Source organism: Tauraco erythrolophus, chromosome 4, assembly GCF_009769465.1.
Source record: "Tauraco erythrolophus isolate bTauEry1 chromosome 4, bTauEry1.pri, whole genome shotgun sequence".
Classification (NCBI taxonomy): Eukaryota; Metazoa; Chordata; class Aves; order Musophagiformes; family Musophagidae; genus Tauraco; species Tauraco erythrolophus.
The window spans coordinates 59,099,002-59,112,406 of record NC_141468.1 but is presented as its reverse complement, the minus strand read 5'-3'; the positions used below and the strand labels follow the sequence as shown (position 1 = coordinate 59,112,406).

The following is a 13,405-nucleotide window of genomic DNA, read 5'->3' as shown; positions in this document are numbered from 1 at the left end:
GGATGTGCTGAGACCTTTCCTCATTTTACTTTTGAATGATCCCTACAAGGGAAATACTTGCGTGGCCTATCTTGTTTTTTAATTCCTTCCACGTTAAATTAGAACATAAATGTTGAATTTCCAGTAAAAAATGTGAACTAACTGCTGAATTGCCTAAGTAGTATTTGGTTTTTATTAGGTGAACTTTTATCTTCTGTAGTTTTGTGACTTCATGTACAGAAATTGTCATGAAAACACTTGTCCATAGACTACATGATACCAGCATCCTCCTCCTGTATTGATTCCTTATTTGTGTTGTGTTAGGCTGATGAGGTGTAAAAGTTCTGATTGATAGTGTGGAATCAGAAAGCAAAAGATGTGAAAGCGAGTTTTTGTGATGATAGGAACAGGATTTTCTTGTCTTGACCTTTGTATTTTACGTAGCATGAAATTTTCATCTGGCAATTGTTTACAAATACGAAGCACTGCGGAGCAGAAGGTTTCTTTGCCAGCAGTATTGGTACAATATGTACACAACGTGTGCGCTGCGCTCTTGCGGTTCATCTTTGCCCGCAGGGCGTAAAGGGTAGAGTTTTGCCATGTTTCAGTACTGCTCAGCAGTCTTGCGGCTTGAGTAGAAGTTTCTTGCTTTTTGCATTACACGCAGTAGCACGTTCTTTAAATCTTGCAGAGTTTCACTGGCAGAATTTTGTTTTTCTTCTGGAAAACTTGAATATCTAGGAAGAATACATACTATTTGAACACGCATATAATTTCTGTATAAAACATTCGTTAAACAGAGTGGTGTCCTTGAAGTTGCACAGATTGATCACTATGCACTGTTCAGTGAGTAGTGGATACTGTGATTTTTCTCTGCCTGGAAGACTCTTGCATTCTAGGAAATCATTCCTAACTGCAAATCCTCTGCTGTGTATCCCCTCAAGCACAAAAAAGTAAAGGTGTAGGTACACCTCTTGGATAAGTAGCACAGACCTTGCATCAGAAAGCCTAGGAATCTGAGATAGATACAACTGCAGGAACCCTACAAAAATTAGCCAAACCCCTCAGTGTCCAACCTTGGCAAGAAAATGTTTTCTGATGAGCTAACTGCACGCCCTCAACATTTCGTACCACTGACTGCTCTCTGTATTGGTGTATTTGCATTACGTTTCTGTCAGCCTGGTTGTTAAGTACTAAGCTTCTTGAGCTGGAGTTACTGTTCATAATGCCAGAAACCCTCAAAGTTTGCATTTTTTCAGGACCTCTCTCATAGACTCATTATTGCTGAACTTGTTTCTTTAGTCACCATTCCCTTATATAATACTGAGAAACACAGTACTACTTGGAGTGTTAGGAGAGGGATGTGAGGATCATCCCTGCCGTGTTTCCAGGTTTTGGAGCAGCCGCTGCCTCTGGCAAGATTCGTGGTACCAGAAGGCTGTTTGAGAAGCGAGAAGCTGAATAGCTACTCTTTGCCTCTCATTGATATCATAGAGCTTCTTTAGTGGTACCTGCAGTCCCACGGTCAGTGATAAGTAAAATTTTTGCTGTTGCTGAGTGCCTCATCAGTGTGTGAGGATAGCTGGAGTTCACAAATGCTGAACGTAAAGTCTCACTGGGGTCGTTGGTACCATCCCTAATTTTTTGTGTGAGTAGCCTGTGACTGTGATTGCAGACATTGTGTAATAGGTCATGACTTTTGGCATGTGGCTTTTATGCAATTATTACTGTGTTGCTAGCCCTCCTGTGAGATCCATATACTATTGGGACAAGTGTTACTGTCCCATAACCATCAGCCACTTAAGCTGCCTCATAACCTCTCTAGTTTACTGGCTTCCTCAAGAAGGAAGACTTAGCTGAAATCGTGATCCACCTTATCAACACCCCTAATGAAAAGTAAAGACCCAAAATGATTTTATGCTGTAGGTCTTTTTTCTCTGCAAGCAAACTTGTAGGCGAGGCCCACTGTCATTCCTGGCATGGAGATACAATTTTTCTTCCTGGTGTTGGAAAATAAGTTGTTAATGAAAATGAGTTTACAAGAGAGAACCTCTTGAACTAGGTGCATTTTTCCTTTGAATGAATACGGTGGTCACTCAGCATTCACCTTGACTACACCTTTCGCGTTTTCCTCCTAAATGCCATCTGCTGCAGAAATTCTGCTGTTCAAGAGAGCAGTATTTTTCAGCACAAAGATAAATGAAGTGGTGCCCAATCAAACTGGTATCACAGTTGAAGGTGAGAGCGAGTTTTGCTGCATTGGTGAAAATTATGTCTTTTGCATACGTCAGACTTGCATACCAAGGTAATACTAGACTGTGGTTTTCCCATTCGAGAGCAGTTCTGTCATACACTCCAGGCAAACTGGCCTGAATGTGTCTTTCATGGTTTTCCTGATAGTCTGATGTCTGAACTTTTTGGGAGGACCTTTCAAATACTAGTGGAGAAATGCACTTCATGTTTTCTTTATTGTCTAGAAATAAAAGAGCATGTCTGTAGGGAGAGTTGGTGAATGTGCATGAGAATAACGGTCAGTCCCAAAGGATAGTCTGGAAATTTAACAGTGTGCTGAAGTTTAAGGAAAACTTTTCTCCAGATTGGGATGATATCAACGAGTGAATGTGTTTATATAGAATGCACCTGATCTTCGGAGCTTTGTTTGAATATTCCTTAACTTTTTGCTGAGAACTTACTATGTACTTAATTTTCAGTCTCACCAATTCTCAGAAATATTTACAAAGACAAGGCTTGGACTTACCCGTTTTTGGGGGGTTGTTATTTTTGTTGTTCATGGATTCTTTCTCAGAACAGAGCGGGTCTTTTTGACTAGATCCATGTGAGCTGCATTGCTTGTTCCTTAAGTATAAAGTGGTCTTGTTTGTTAGAGGTTTGCAGTGTTTTGGCAGTGGCTGATCAGATTCCTTTCTTGATGCGGTACTGATTGGTTATACTGTTAGAAATGTTGATACCTGATACCATAGATTGTTTTGTTGAGTTACTAAAGATTGGGAGATGTGACTGAGGTTTACAAAATCACAAAGGCGGTGAACAAGATAAATGCAGAATTGTAATTTTGCAAATCCTGCAACACTAGAACTATGGTGCAGATGCTGAACTTAAGAGGATATAAGTTTTAAATAGATGAGAGCTTTGTTTTGGCTTCTGGAGACATATGGTACTAGCCAGTTGAAACAGTGATTGGATAAACTGATGGAAAACTAGTTTCACAAGCAGGTGCTAGCAGATAGAGGGTATTTCTGACATCCTAGATAGAAGGACTCTGGGAGAGTGTGAGGGCAGTAACCTACGGATAGTGGCCAGGTTTGTATTCTGTCCCTAAATGATGTCTCTCCTACCACTGTAGCTAGATGGACCATGGTTCTGACCCAGTGGGGCCTTTCTTATGTCTTCTCTGAGATCCTCCTGTCAGTCCGTTATCACAATCTAATATTGCCCTTGCTGTGCCAATTGTTTGAACTAGTAGTATCATATTTTCTTCTGTATCCCCCTCTACTCTGCCCTCGTGAGACCTCACCTGGAGTACTGCGTCCAGTTCTGGAGCCCCCAACATAAGAAGGACATGGACCAGTTGGAGAGGGTCCAGAGGAGGGCCACGAAGATGATAAGAGGGCTGGAGCACCTTTCCTATGAGGACAGGCTGAAAGAGTTGGGGCTGTTCAGCCTGGAGAAGAGGAGGCTCCGGGGTGACCTTATAGCGGTCTTCCAGTACCTCAAGAGGGCCTACAAGAAAGATGGGGAGAGGCTGTTCAGGAGGGCCTGTTGTGATAGGACAAGGGATAATGGTTTTAAAATAGAGGGAGGTAGATTCAGGTTGGATATTAGGAAAAAATTTTTTACCATGAGAGTTGTAGAACACTGGAACAGGTTGCCCAGAGAGGTGGTGGATGCTCCATCCCTGGAGACATTCAAGGCCAGGTTGGACGAGGCCCTGAGCAACCTGATCTAGTTGGAGATATCCCTGTTCCTTGCAGGGGGGTTGGACTAGATGACCTTTGAAGGTCCCTTCCAGCCCTAACCATTCTATGATTCTATGATTTGTCTGAAAATCGTAGCCTTGATTATGCTTCTTCCTTACAAAGGTGACTGAAATGAACCCTTCCATGCTAGATTCACCCTACATGGTTTCATTCCAGAGAGCACATCCTGGATCCCACTTTTAATTATGTTTTTTTAATTACATTCAAATATTCTATCATTAATTATTTCAAAACTTTATGTTGAGAAAAAAGGTCTCATTCCATATCCTGGACTTGTATTTGCAGGGTATGAATCTGCCACCTTGACACTTCTTTCATGCTTATCCAAATTGTCACATAGTGTCTGAAGCTTCTTCACTTGTTTTTGTGTTTGGCAGTTTTACTTAATCACTGCTTCCAAAATTGGCCACAGCACTTCATTCATTGAACATCTACTCAGAGAAGGAACCAAGTTACTGATCTTTCTTACAGTAACTGGAGTTTTTGTATGTTCATACTTCATATAACTCATCCTCTTGTCTTAAAAATCTGGCATGCCTGAAGCTATAGTTGAAAGAAAACTAAAGCATGATAAGCATATCCCATCTCATTGTGAAGCATGAAGAACGTCAATGAGTATATACGTTACTTTTACTACAAGGCATCTCACCTTAGCATTACCTCAATATTGATAGGTAATGTGTAAAATGTGTGTGTGCCTACAGTGCAAAGTGTCAAATACTGTGTTTACAAACTCGCACACATACAAAGTATGTGTGTGGAATCTAAACTTACAATACATAATCTAATTTTAGATATCTTAAAAACCATGTATTAAGTAAGGGTAAAACCCTTGAAGTCTCATCTGAATGTAGTAAAACAGGAATAGTCAAAGGAATACCGTGTGCACTTGCACCACTTTTTGGTAGTGTAGACTTGTATTCAGATGCTAGAGATAGTGCTGTGGGAGGAAATCATAGAATCATAGAATGGCATAGGCTGGAAGGGACCTCAGAGATCATCTAATCCAGCCTCCCTGTCATGGGCAGGGACACCTCTCAACTAGACCAGGCTACTCAAGGCTCCATCCAACCTGGCCTTGAACACCTCCAGGGAGGGGGCATCCACAACTTCTCTGGGCAATTTATTCCAAAGTCTTACCGCCCTCGTACTGAAGAATTTCTTCCTAAGATCTAATCTAAATCTGTTCTCCTTCAACTTAAACCCATTTCCCCTTGTCCTATCAGTGGACACTCTTGTAAAAAGCCCCTCCCCAGCCTTCCTGTAAGTTCCCTTCAGGTATTGGAAGGCAGCTATTAGGTCCCCCCGAAGTCTTCTCTTTCCAAGGCTGAACAATCCCAGCTCCTGCAACCTGTCCTCGTAGCAGAGGTGCTCTAGCCCCTGGATCATCTTTGTGGCCCTCCTCTGAACACGCTCCAACAATGTGAAAATAGATTTTTTTATTAAGAAAAGAAATTTAGAATTTAATAGATTTTTAATTAAGAAAAGTCTGATTATTTTTTTTCTGAGGAACAGCATAGAAGACAATAATTTACCCTCCTAAAATATCTTCAACAATTACTTTCAGTAAATGGCATTTCACTGTTTGCATCTAATTCCTTTTTCCCTTCTGTCCCAGAGTTCCAACCAGGAGTGCCATGGAAAGGTATACAAAACATTGACCCTGAATCTGACCCGTATGTGACCCCTGGAAGTGTGCTGGGGGGGACAGCCACATCTCCCATTGTAGATACTGATCACCAACTTCTGCGGGACAACACCACAGGTAAAACAACAAACAACTTTATGTAATTATTTAAGTCATTCTGATAGTCGAGAATATTCTGATGTTCCTGTCGTAACAGGGTGACAGTCTATTGCATTTGACTAAGAAGGAAGCTTGTGGGCCTTTGCACTGTGGCTATGTTATCATGTGAAAGCTTGGCATTGGTACAAATCGTGGCTCTCTTGAGGTTTAACAGTATTACAGAAACTCTGTGAAATTGACCTACCCTTCTCTTTCTCTTTCCTTTTCCCTTCCATAGGGTCTAATTCTTCCCTCAACACCTCGCTGCCTTCACCTGGTGCCTGGCCCTACAGTGCCTCTGACAATTCCTTCACCAACGTTCATAGCACTTCAGGTATGCGGGCTCCAAAACTTACTCGACAAAGCATTTTCCGCTTACTAGTTTCTCATTCTTATTCCGCTTTGAATATTTAGTTTTTCACTGATTTCTGAGGAATTCAAATCTTGAGTGGCTGATGAGATAGTTTTCCTCCTGATGATAAAATACTTTGTTGTAGTTGTTTTCAAAACTAGACTGAGATCCTCTGCCCTTCCTCCCAGCCCTGATACAAAATTCTTAGTTATGCAAGTTAAAGAATAGGGTAGCAGTGAGCAGCAGATGCAAAAGAAAAAAACACACACATGCACAAGCTGTTGATATGTGTAGTGTAAAGGGTTGGGGGACTGTCATAATTTTTTTAAACATACCTGCTCCCACATGTATGAGTTAAGGAATTAGAGTAGTAAGGCAAGTGATCCTATTCATTTTAATTTTAGAATATTGGAGTGCTGTGAAGGGAGCATTTTTGCCTCACCTTTTATAGCACTCGTCATTCCCTGAAACGTAGAGAGAGAGAGAGAGGGCTTGTAGTCCTCTGGCTTTTGTTGATTGGCCTGTAAATAATACTTTAGATATCTACCTTAGATCCCTGGTAAGGAGGTCTCCAAAGCTTTCTTTGTGAAAAAACGGTTTCTGCACATACCTCTGAGTAGGATGCTGGAAATATTTGCTTCAGACAGACCATTTCGATTTTGAACTTCTTACAAATGCCACAGTTTTCTCTTGAGACATCATTGTCTTGACAACTACTTAAAACTGAGGAATTGTAAGTAGTGGAAGTGACAAACACAGCTGAGAGCTGCATCTGGCCCAAACTTTGTTTTTTGCATCTTACTGAATAAAAGCTGTGTTCATATGTTACCTCAGCATCTTCACAAAATGTGTTAAAAATCCTAGTTAGCCCTTGAGCAAAACTGTTCCTGCTGCCAGTTTATGGGGTGACTGTGGTTTGAAGCAATATCTGTGTGTGAAGCATTCCAATGACATAAAAGATTTTGCTTTCATAGCCTGGGGAAAGAAGCGCCATGTATCAGCTTCTTACCTCTGCTTAATTGTTGTCTAGCACATAAGAAACACCGGAGAGATAAAAAAATTATTGAAGTCATAGTTGAATTGAGGAAACTAGACCACTGTTTGGCACACATACCATCTTCCACTCATCTTGTTAAACTACACACCAGTGTTCTACAGCCAGAAAGCAGATCATCTGAATTAGGGATTTAGAATTCGTATATCTGTAAAACAAACAGAGTCTAGTGAAAGCAGGTTTTTTAAGCACTTTCATAGGTTAGTGCTTGAAACCTGCTTGATATTGACAGTTACTCTGTCATGGAAATGTAGTGATCCAACTGTAAGACGAAGCACACTTTTTACTTGCTGCAAGCTTGATGGTCTTGATTCCTGAATGTATTATTTTGTGACACCCTGGCATGTTGTAAACCTGGATTTTTACCCTTTGTTTCAAATAAGTAATGTACTGCCTTTTGTTAGTGAAGAGAGCTTAATGGATATTTGCCTTCACACACACGAGTTCTGATTAAGACAATTCGTGATTAAGGTAATTGATGACACTAGTGCCTTTTCCCCAGATTTCCCTGTTTGTGTTTGCTGGTTCTCATTACAGAACAAGGAAAAAAGAAATTACTCAAGCAATTTTGACTTTTGGTTTGGTTTTTTTTTTTTCCTGGATGACAAGTGTCCCTTGGTGTCAGAAGGTGTGGGAGAATTTTCAGTCCGCCTTCTTAAGGAAAGCTTGTTTGGGAAGTGCTCCCAAATACTCATAACCGAGAGTGATGTTTTTGGGAGTGTGTTAATTTTTCTCTTTTATTGGACTTCATCTAAAAGGGTTCTTGAAATGCTTTAGGGATATCCACTGTTTGTCTTAACTTCTTGTAATAGGCGTTTGGTAATGCTTTCTAGTAAAAAAAAAAAAAATATATGCTATCAAGAGTGTTTAAAAGTCCAGCTGTCGCACAGCTAAATGGCCTTCTTTATGTGTTACTGTTGAGTCAACTCTGTATGAAATTTGCTATTCATTATAAAGCTTTGATCTTATAGGAGGATGTGTTTAGGAGGTAGCGTTAGCTTAGTAGACCAAGATTGGTAAATATTCATTTCAGTTCTTTGTAAGTTTTTGGCCTGAAGAAGGTTCAGTTTCATTAAAGGTGCCCAAACTTATAAGAAATTATCAGGTTCTCAAACGAAATGTAGTGTGGACGTAAAAGTTGCTCTTCATCTTATTAATGGTTGAACATACTGCGACTGGTTACATTATTGTAAATGATCTAGGGATTTTATTATATTTTTTGTTAGCATATATAAAATAAGCAAATATTAACTTACATGTAGCATGACTTTTTTGGTACAGTAAACTAACTGTTGTATGGTGGTGTGCTTTGTGCTTGTCTCCAATATAAATGCGGTCAAAGCGTTTACAGTGATAGTACAGTTAAAGGCTAGTTGAATCTCATAAGTTTCTCTAATATGAACAATTTATTTAATCTTCTAGCAAAATTCAGTGATTACAAATCAACATGGTCCCCAGATCCCATAGGACACAATCCCACTCATCTCTCCAACAAGATGTGGAAAAACCATATTTCCTCAAGGAACACTACAGGGCTGCCCCGCCCACCTCCTGGCCTGACCAACCCCAAACCATCATCTCCATGGAACAGCACAGCATCCCGATCGGTCAGGGGCTGGGGGGCACAGGACTCAAGGCTTTCCTCTGGTGAGAAGAATCAACTGATAGCACCATTGATCAGACCTGAGGAGTGTACGTTTTACGGCACTAATGGTTTGGAGGAAAGAAAGTTGCAGTTGTCTGGTAAAAGGAAAAAAAAAGTTCCTTCTTAAAATGGAAATTTGCTGTCAGTAATGTGGGTGGGGGTGGTGTGTGGAATCCCAGGTCCTACTGCAGGGAGTGAGTGCTGGCAGCTGCCCGGAGGGAATACCTACAGCATGGGGCCTTTCAAGACTAGATGCTTTTTGTGGGTGAGAAACTCCTCAAAGATAAACTCTAGTAAAAAGTGAGTCTTGATGTGAAATGTGAGGAAAGATGTGTTTTTTTTGTTTCAGGACTGAGTATTAGGCTTTCATGTGTTAGCAGGGCTGATAATGCTGAATTTGTCTAAGATGGAAGGACCTGACTGTAAAGAAAAATGGTGTTCTTTGTATCAAATCTGTCTTGATTGCTCTGTCTTCTGATTTGCAGCATCTGCTTGGAGTGATGGTGGCTCAGTTCGTCCTAGCTACTGGCTGGTTCTTCACAATCTCACTCCCCAGGTATTTTTTTGTTGTTGTCTCTGGGAACTTGTTTGCTTTACTGAGATACAGATTTGTGGATTATTCAGTTCTCTTTGAATAAAATCTAACAAAATCAGATTTGTCAGCATACGTAAGATGTGTTTCTACTAAACTGGGCTGCAGTCTGATTGTTTTTTCTATTGTAATCTCTTCAGCTAACTGTAAGATGTTCAGTTTTTGCTACGTCACCGTCATAAATTTTCATTACCTAAAGTTTCAAAAAAAATATTGGAACAGAAAGATTTTTCTTAGAAGTGAGGATAAGTTGCATGACCATAACGTGTAATGGTTTATAGATGTTAAAGAGACTTCTTTGGGATGTTGTCAGTAAGAATGCTGGTGTAACTGCCAGTTTTCACTTTGGTGTTTCCATAGTGAAACCACAGAATGTTACCAGCACTTCTGCCAAAAACAGTCTAGTTAGATTATTCCTGCAAGTGTTCTCAGAGCTTATTTCCATTCAAAACGAATGCTGTGAAGATGCTGGTTTCAGCAGTTCCAATTAGTCTGTATTCAAGGCTTAGGAAAAGCCTTATGTGATTATCAGCAGTGCCCTGAGGTCCAGACAGAGAGTCCCCTGTTCAGCAGAATAATTTACCATGCTTCTACTACAGTCTAAGAAAACATCGATGTAAAGGAAAAACTAAGGTGTCTTTCAGATCACTCAAAATGGCAAACTGTGTTCCTTTCATAGAAAAGACTATTTTCCTTGATCTGATGGAAACAGCAGTGGTGTGATAAAGAGGCACAGTTCTAATTCTCCCTTGTGCAAGGTAGTTTAATACTGCTTTAGGAAACATTTAATGGAAGAATAATATATTTTGGAGGCATTTAAGATAATAGAAAAGAGAAAGAAGCAGACAGTAATTGTGTCTTCGATAACAAATCCTCTATTCATTGTGGGTCAGTATACTAGAAAGAAGGAAGTATAAAGGTTGAGGTGAACTCAGGGACAGTATCTTCATTTCAAGTTCCTCTATTTTAGCTTTGTCCTTATTTGTACTCACACACAACTTCCCTTTCCCTCATTTGAACTTGTGTTATATAATAGAGGGGAAAGGGAGAAGGAAGAAAAAATAGCCCTTCCTTAAATATCTGCACATATGGATCCCATTCGTGTGTGTATGTTCCTGTGGCATACCAGGAATGGAATCTGTCTGTACAGAACACCTTGGAGAACAGCAGTTACTGGAGGTAAGCAGCAAGCTGTTACTGCTGCAGAAGGAATGTAGACAACAACTGCTGTGAAAACGTTAGTTCGCGAGGAATGAACATTGCTGAGTTTGGCAAAAAGGTGACTGACTGTTTCTGTGACTTACTGTTTCGCAAACCACAAAGACAAAAAAGCACTGAAAAAAGTTTTTAAAAAATCCTCATTATAGAGGTGATATTTCCAGTTTTGCAAAGAGCTTGTAAATACTGGTTGATCTGAATTCTACTGAAATCAGAGTGGTGGAGACTAAGACGTTTGGGTTCCTTTTGTATAAATCCTGATGGCTGAAGATGGTGAGAAGTACAAGTTGTATATAATTACTGGAAAACCTGCCAACATATGAATAATGACAATGTAAGAAACTCAATGAGATGGGGAAGACTGGACTCAAGCTAAAAGTGAGTGAGAAAGAAAAGGCAGATTATTCCGTAAAGTCATTGTAGTTGTGATAAGTAAGTCAAGGCAATACCAATTCTGTTTGAAAATTAAATTTTGTCACCTTTGCTTACTTCCCACTGCTTTCACCTCTCTTCCTTTCTGAAAGCAGATTATGTTTTAATTACTGAGAAGAAATTAGGATTGAAGTATGTTTGGAGAAATAGTTACAAGTTTTATCCTGGCTGTTCTTCCTTAGATTGATGGGTCAACCTTGAGGACGATCTGCATGCAGCATGGCCCACTGCTGACATTCCATCTGAACCTGACCCAGGGCACCGCCCTTATCCGATATAACACCAAACAGGAGGCGGCCAAGGCCCAGACTGCACTGCACATGTAAGCAATCCCTGTGTCCATTCTTTGTTACTGCATCAGTCATGATCACAAAATGTCTGTCCAGTGCTGTGCTTCAGAAACTCGTTTCAAGTATCATGACTTGAAACGAATCTTTCATTCATTGACAGAGGAAGAAGAGAAAGATGTCTTCTCTTTGTGTTACTTCAGTTGCTGGCATGAACTGGCACATGCAGAACTAAGAAGATGCCTAAGAAGGTGCAAATAGGATGGAGTTGTGACCAGTATGCACCTTACAGTTCAATCTTGGCCACTTTATGAAAGCTTGTGAACTGTTTCAGATTAAAATCATTCGTATATGCCTAACCCAAATATGTGGGAATCTGCTGTAGTTTTGAGATACATCTGGAACAGCTTACTTGAAAAGCTGTCTTAAGTTTCCTGAAGTTTTTTAGAACTGACTGTGGCTTTGGTATGTTTTAAAAATGTGAGAAGTTTTGAAACAAAAATCTTAGGGTAGAGCAGGGGAGTGGTGGTATAAGTCCTTAAACTCAGTGAAAACTTTGAACTATACTAATCTTATCCTGAATTTCACCGGGTTTTAACCTGTTCTTCCTCTGTTTTGTTTGAAAGGTGGTGTATGTGCGTTTACCATTTTAGCCACGCTCTGTAGGCAATTTTACTGTTCCTGGTGTTAATGTTCAGGACCTTAGTTACAGTTTAGAAAGGTTTTGTTGCAGGCCTAACAACTGAATGCTGGGGGGATGGAGTTGGTTGGTTTGGTGGGGTTTTTTCCCTCCCTCTTATAAAATGGAAGTCCTTGTGCTTTGAGTCAGTTTCACAATGGAGAACAGCTGAAGTTTTCTGTGCTTGCTCCATTGTGTCAAGCTGATACCTCCTTTGGTTTGGGCACCTAATAGTACTGCTTCTATGCCTTCTGAATCCCCTTGCCCTTACATTCTGACTTTTTTTCTTGCACGTATCTTGTCTTCTAGGTGTGTGTTGGGAAACACTACCATCCTGGCTGAGTTTGCCACAGATGAAGAGGTTAGTCGCTTTCTGGCACAAGCTCAGCCCCCTACACCTGCAGCAACGCCAAGTGCACCCACAGCAGGCTGGCAATCCCTGGAGACAGGACAGAACCAGACAGATCCAGTTGGACCTGCTTTGAATCTCTTTGGTGGGTCAACAGGGCTCGGGCAGTGGAGCAGTGGTGGTGGCGGCGGCAGCAGTGGGGGTGATCTCACTGGAGCTTCATTGTGGGGGCCCCCAAGCTATTCTTCAAGCTTGTGGGGGGTTCCAAGCGTAGAGGATCCACACAGAATGGGCAGCCCTGCTCCCTTACTACCTGGAGACCTTCTGGGAGGAGGGTCGGATTCAATCTGAACTTAGAACTTTCAACTCTGACCTCGTGACCTTTTTTGGAACAGCAGCAGCACTAACTTGACCTTTTCGTTTTTTTCAACTTGCAATAAATACATTTATAAAAGGAAAAAAGAAAACGGAGAGAGAAAAAAAGGTGGGTCATTGACAGACTGTCTGAGCACATAGTTGCCTCCCTTATATAACTTCAGTTTTTTCGTTTGGAATATGAATCCAAAAAGAGAACATATCACTCTTGAAATACTTGAATCATGAACGCCAACTTAGAAAGACAATGTGAAGCAAGTACACATACCATTTAAATTTAAACACAAAAAATTAAAAAAATTAGTTTCTAGTTTTTCACTTTTTCATGTTATACGGAAGTTGTTGCTAAGAAACATATATACTGAAAAAATAGCTTTTTAACTTTGTTTGCACTGGGTGTGTTTCCGTCCTTAGGTCTACCATGTTGGGTTGGGGTAGGGGAGGGGTTCAAAAGAAAAAAAGGGGTGGGGGGAGGGGAAGACTTGACGGAGCCTCACTTTAAAAACAAAAAATTAAAAAAAAAAAAAAAGAAAAAAAAGAAAAAAAAAAAAACAAAACAGAAAAAAAAAACACAAAACAAAACAAAAAAAACAACACTTTGTGATTGGCTGGTTGATAAGTACCAGTGTGTTCTGGCACATGTAACTGCCCACGTGTGC

The 13,405-nt window shown here is 40.4% G+C and overlaps 1 protein-coding gene across 12 annotated transcripts in view; it reads left to right on the top strand.

Moving 5' to 3' along the window:
* TNRC6B (trinucleotide repeat containing adaptor 6B) overlaps window positions 1–13,175 on the top strand; it is a 115,964-nt gene extending 102,789 nt beyond the window's left edge. For 9 of the 12 annotated variants that reach the window (XM_086611056.1, XM_086611053.1, XM_086611051.1 and 6 more), the window contains 7 exons: window positions 2,134–2,217; window positions 5,596–5,742; window positions 6,002–6,097; window positions 8,592–8,912; window positions 9,300–9,370; window positions 11,239–11,378; window positions 12,332–13,175. In XM_086611056.1, coding sequence (XP_086467182.1) covers window positions 2,134–2,217; window positions 5,596–5,742; window positions 6,002–6,097; window positions 8,592–8,912; window positions 9,300–9,370; window positions 11,239–11,378; window positions 12,332–12,722 — 1,250 coding nt within the window. In that variant the 3' untranslated portion in view covers window positions 12,723–13,175. The remainder of the gene's footprint in view (window positions 1–2,133; window positions 2,218–5,595; window positions 5,743–6,001; window positions 6,098–8,591; window positions 8,913–9,299; window positions 9,371–11,238; window positions 11,379–12,331) is intronic. The other 3 variants (XM_086611048.1, XM_086611045.1, XM_086611057.1) reach the window with 3 other exon arrangements.
* The last annotated feature ends 230 nt before the right edge of the window (window positions 13,176–13,405 follow it).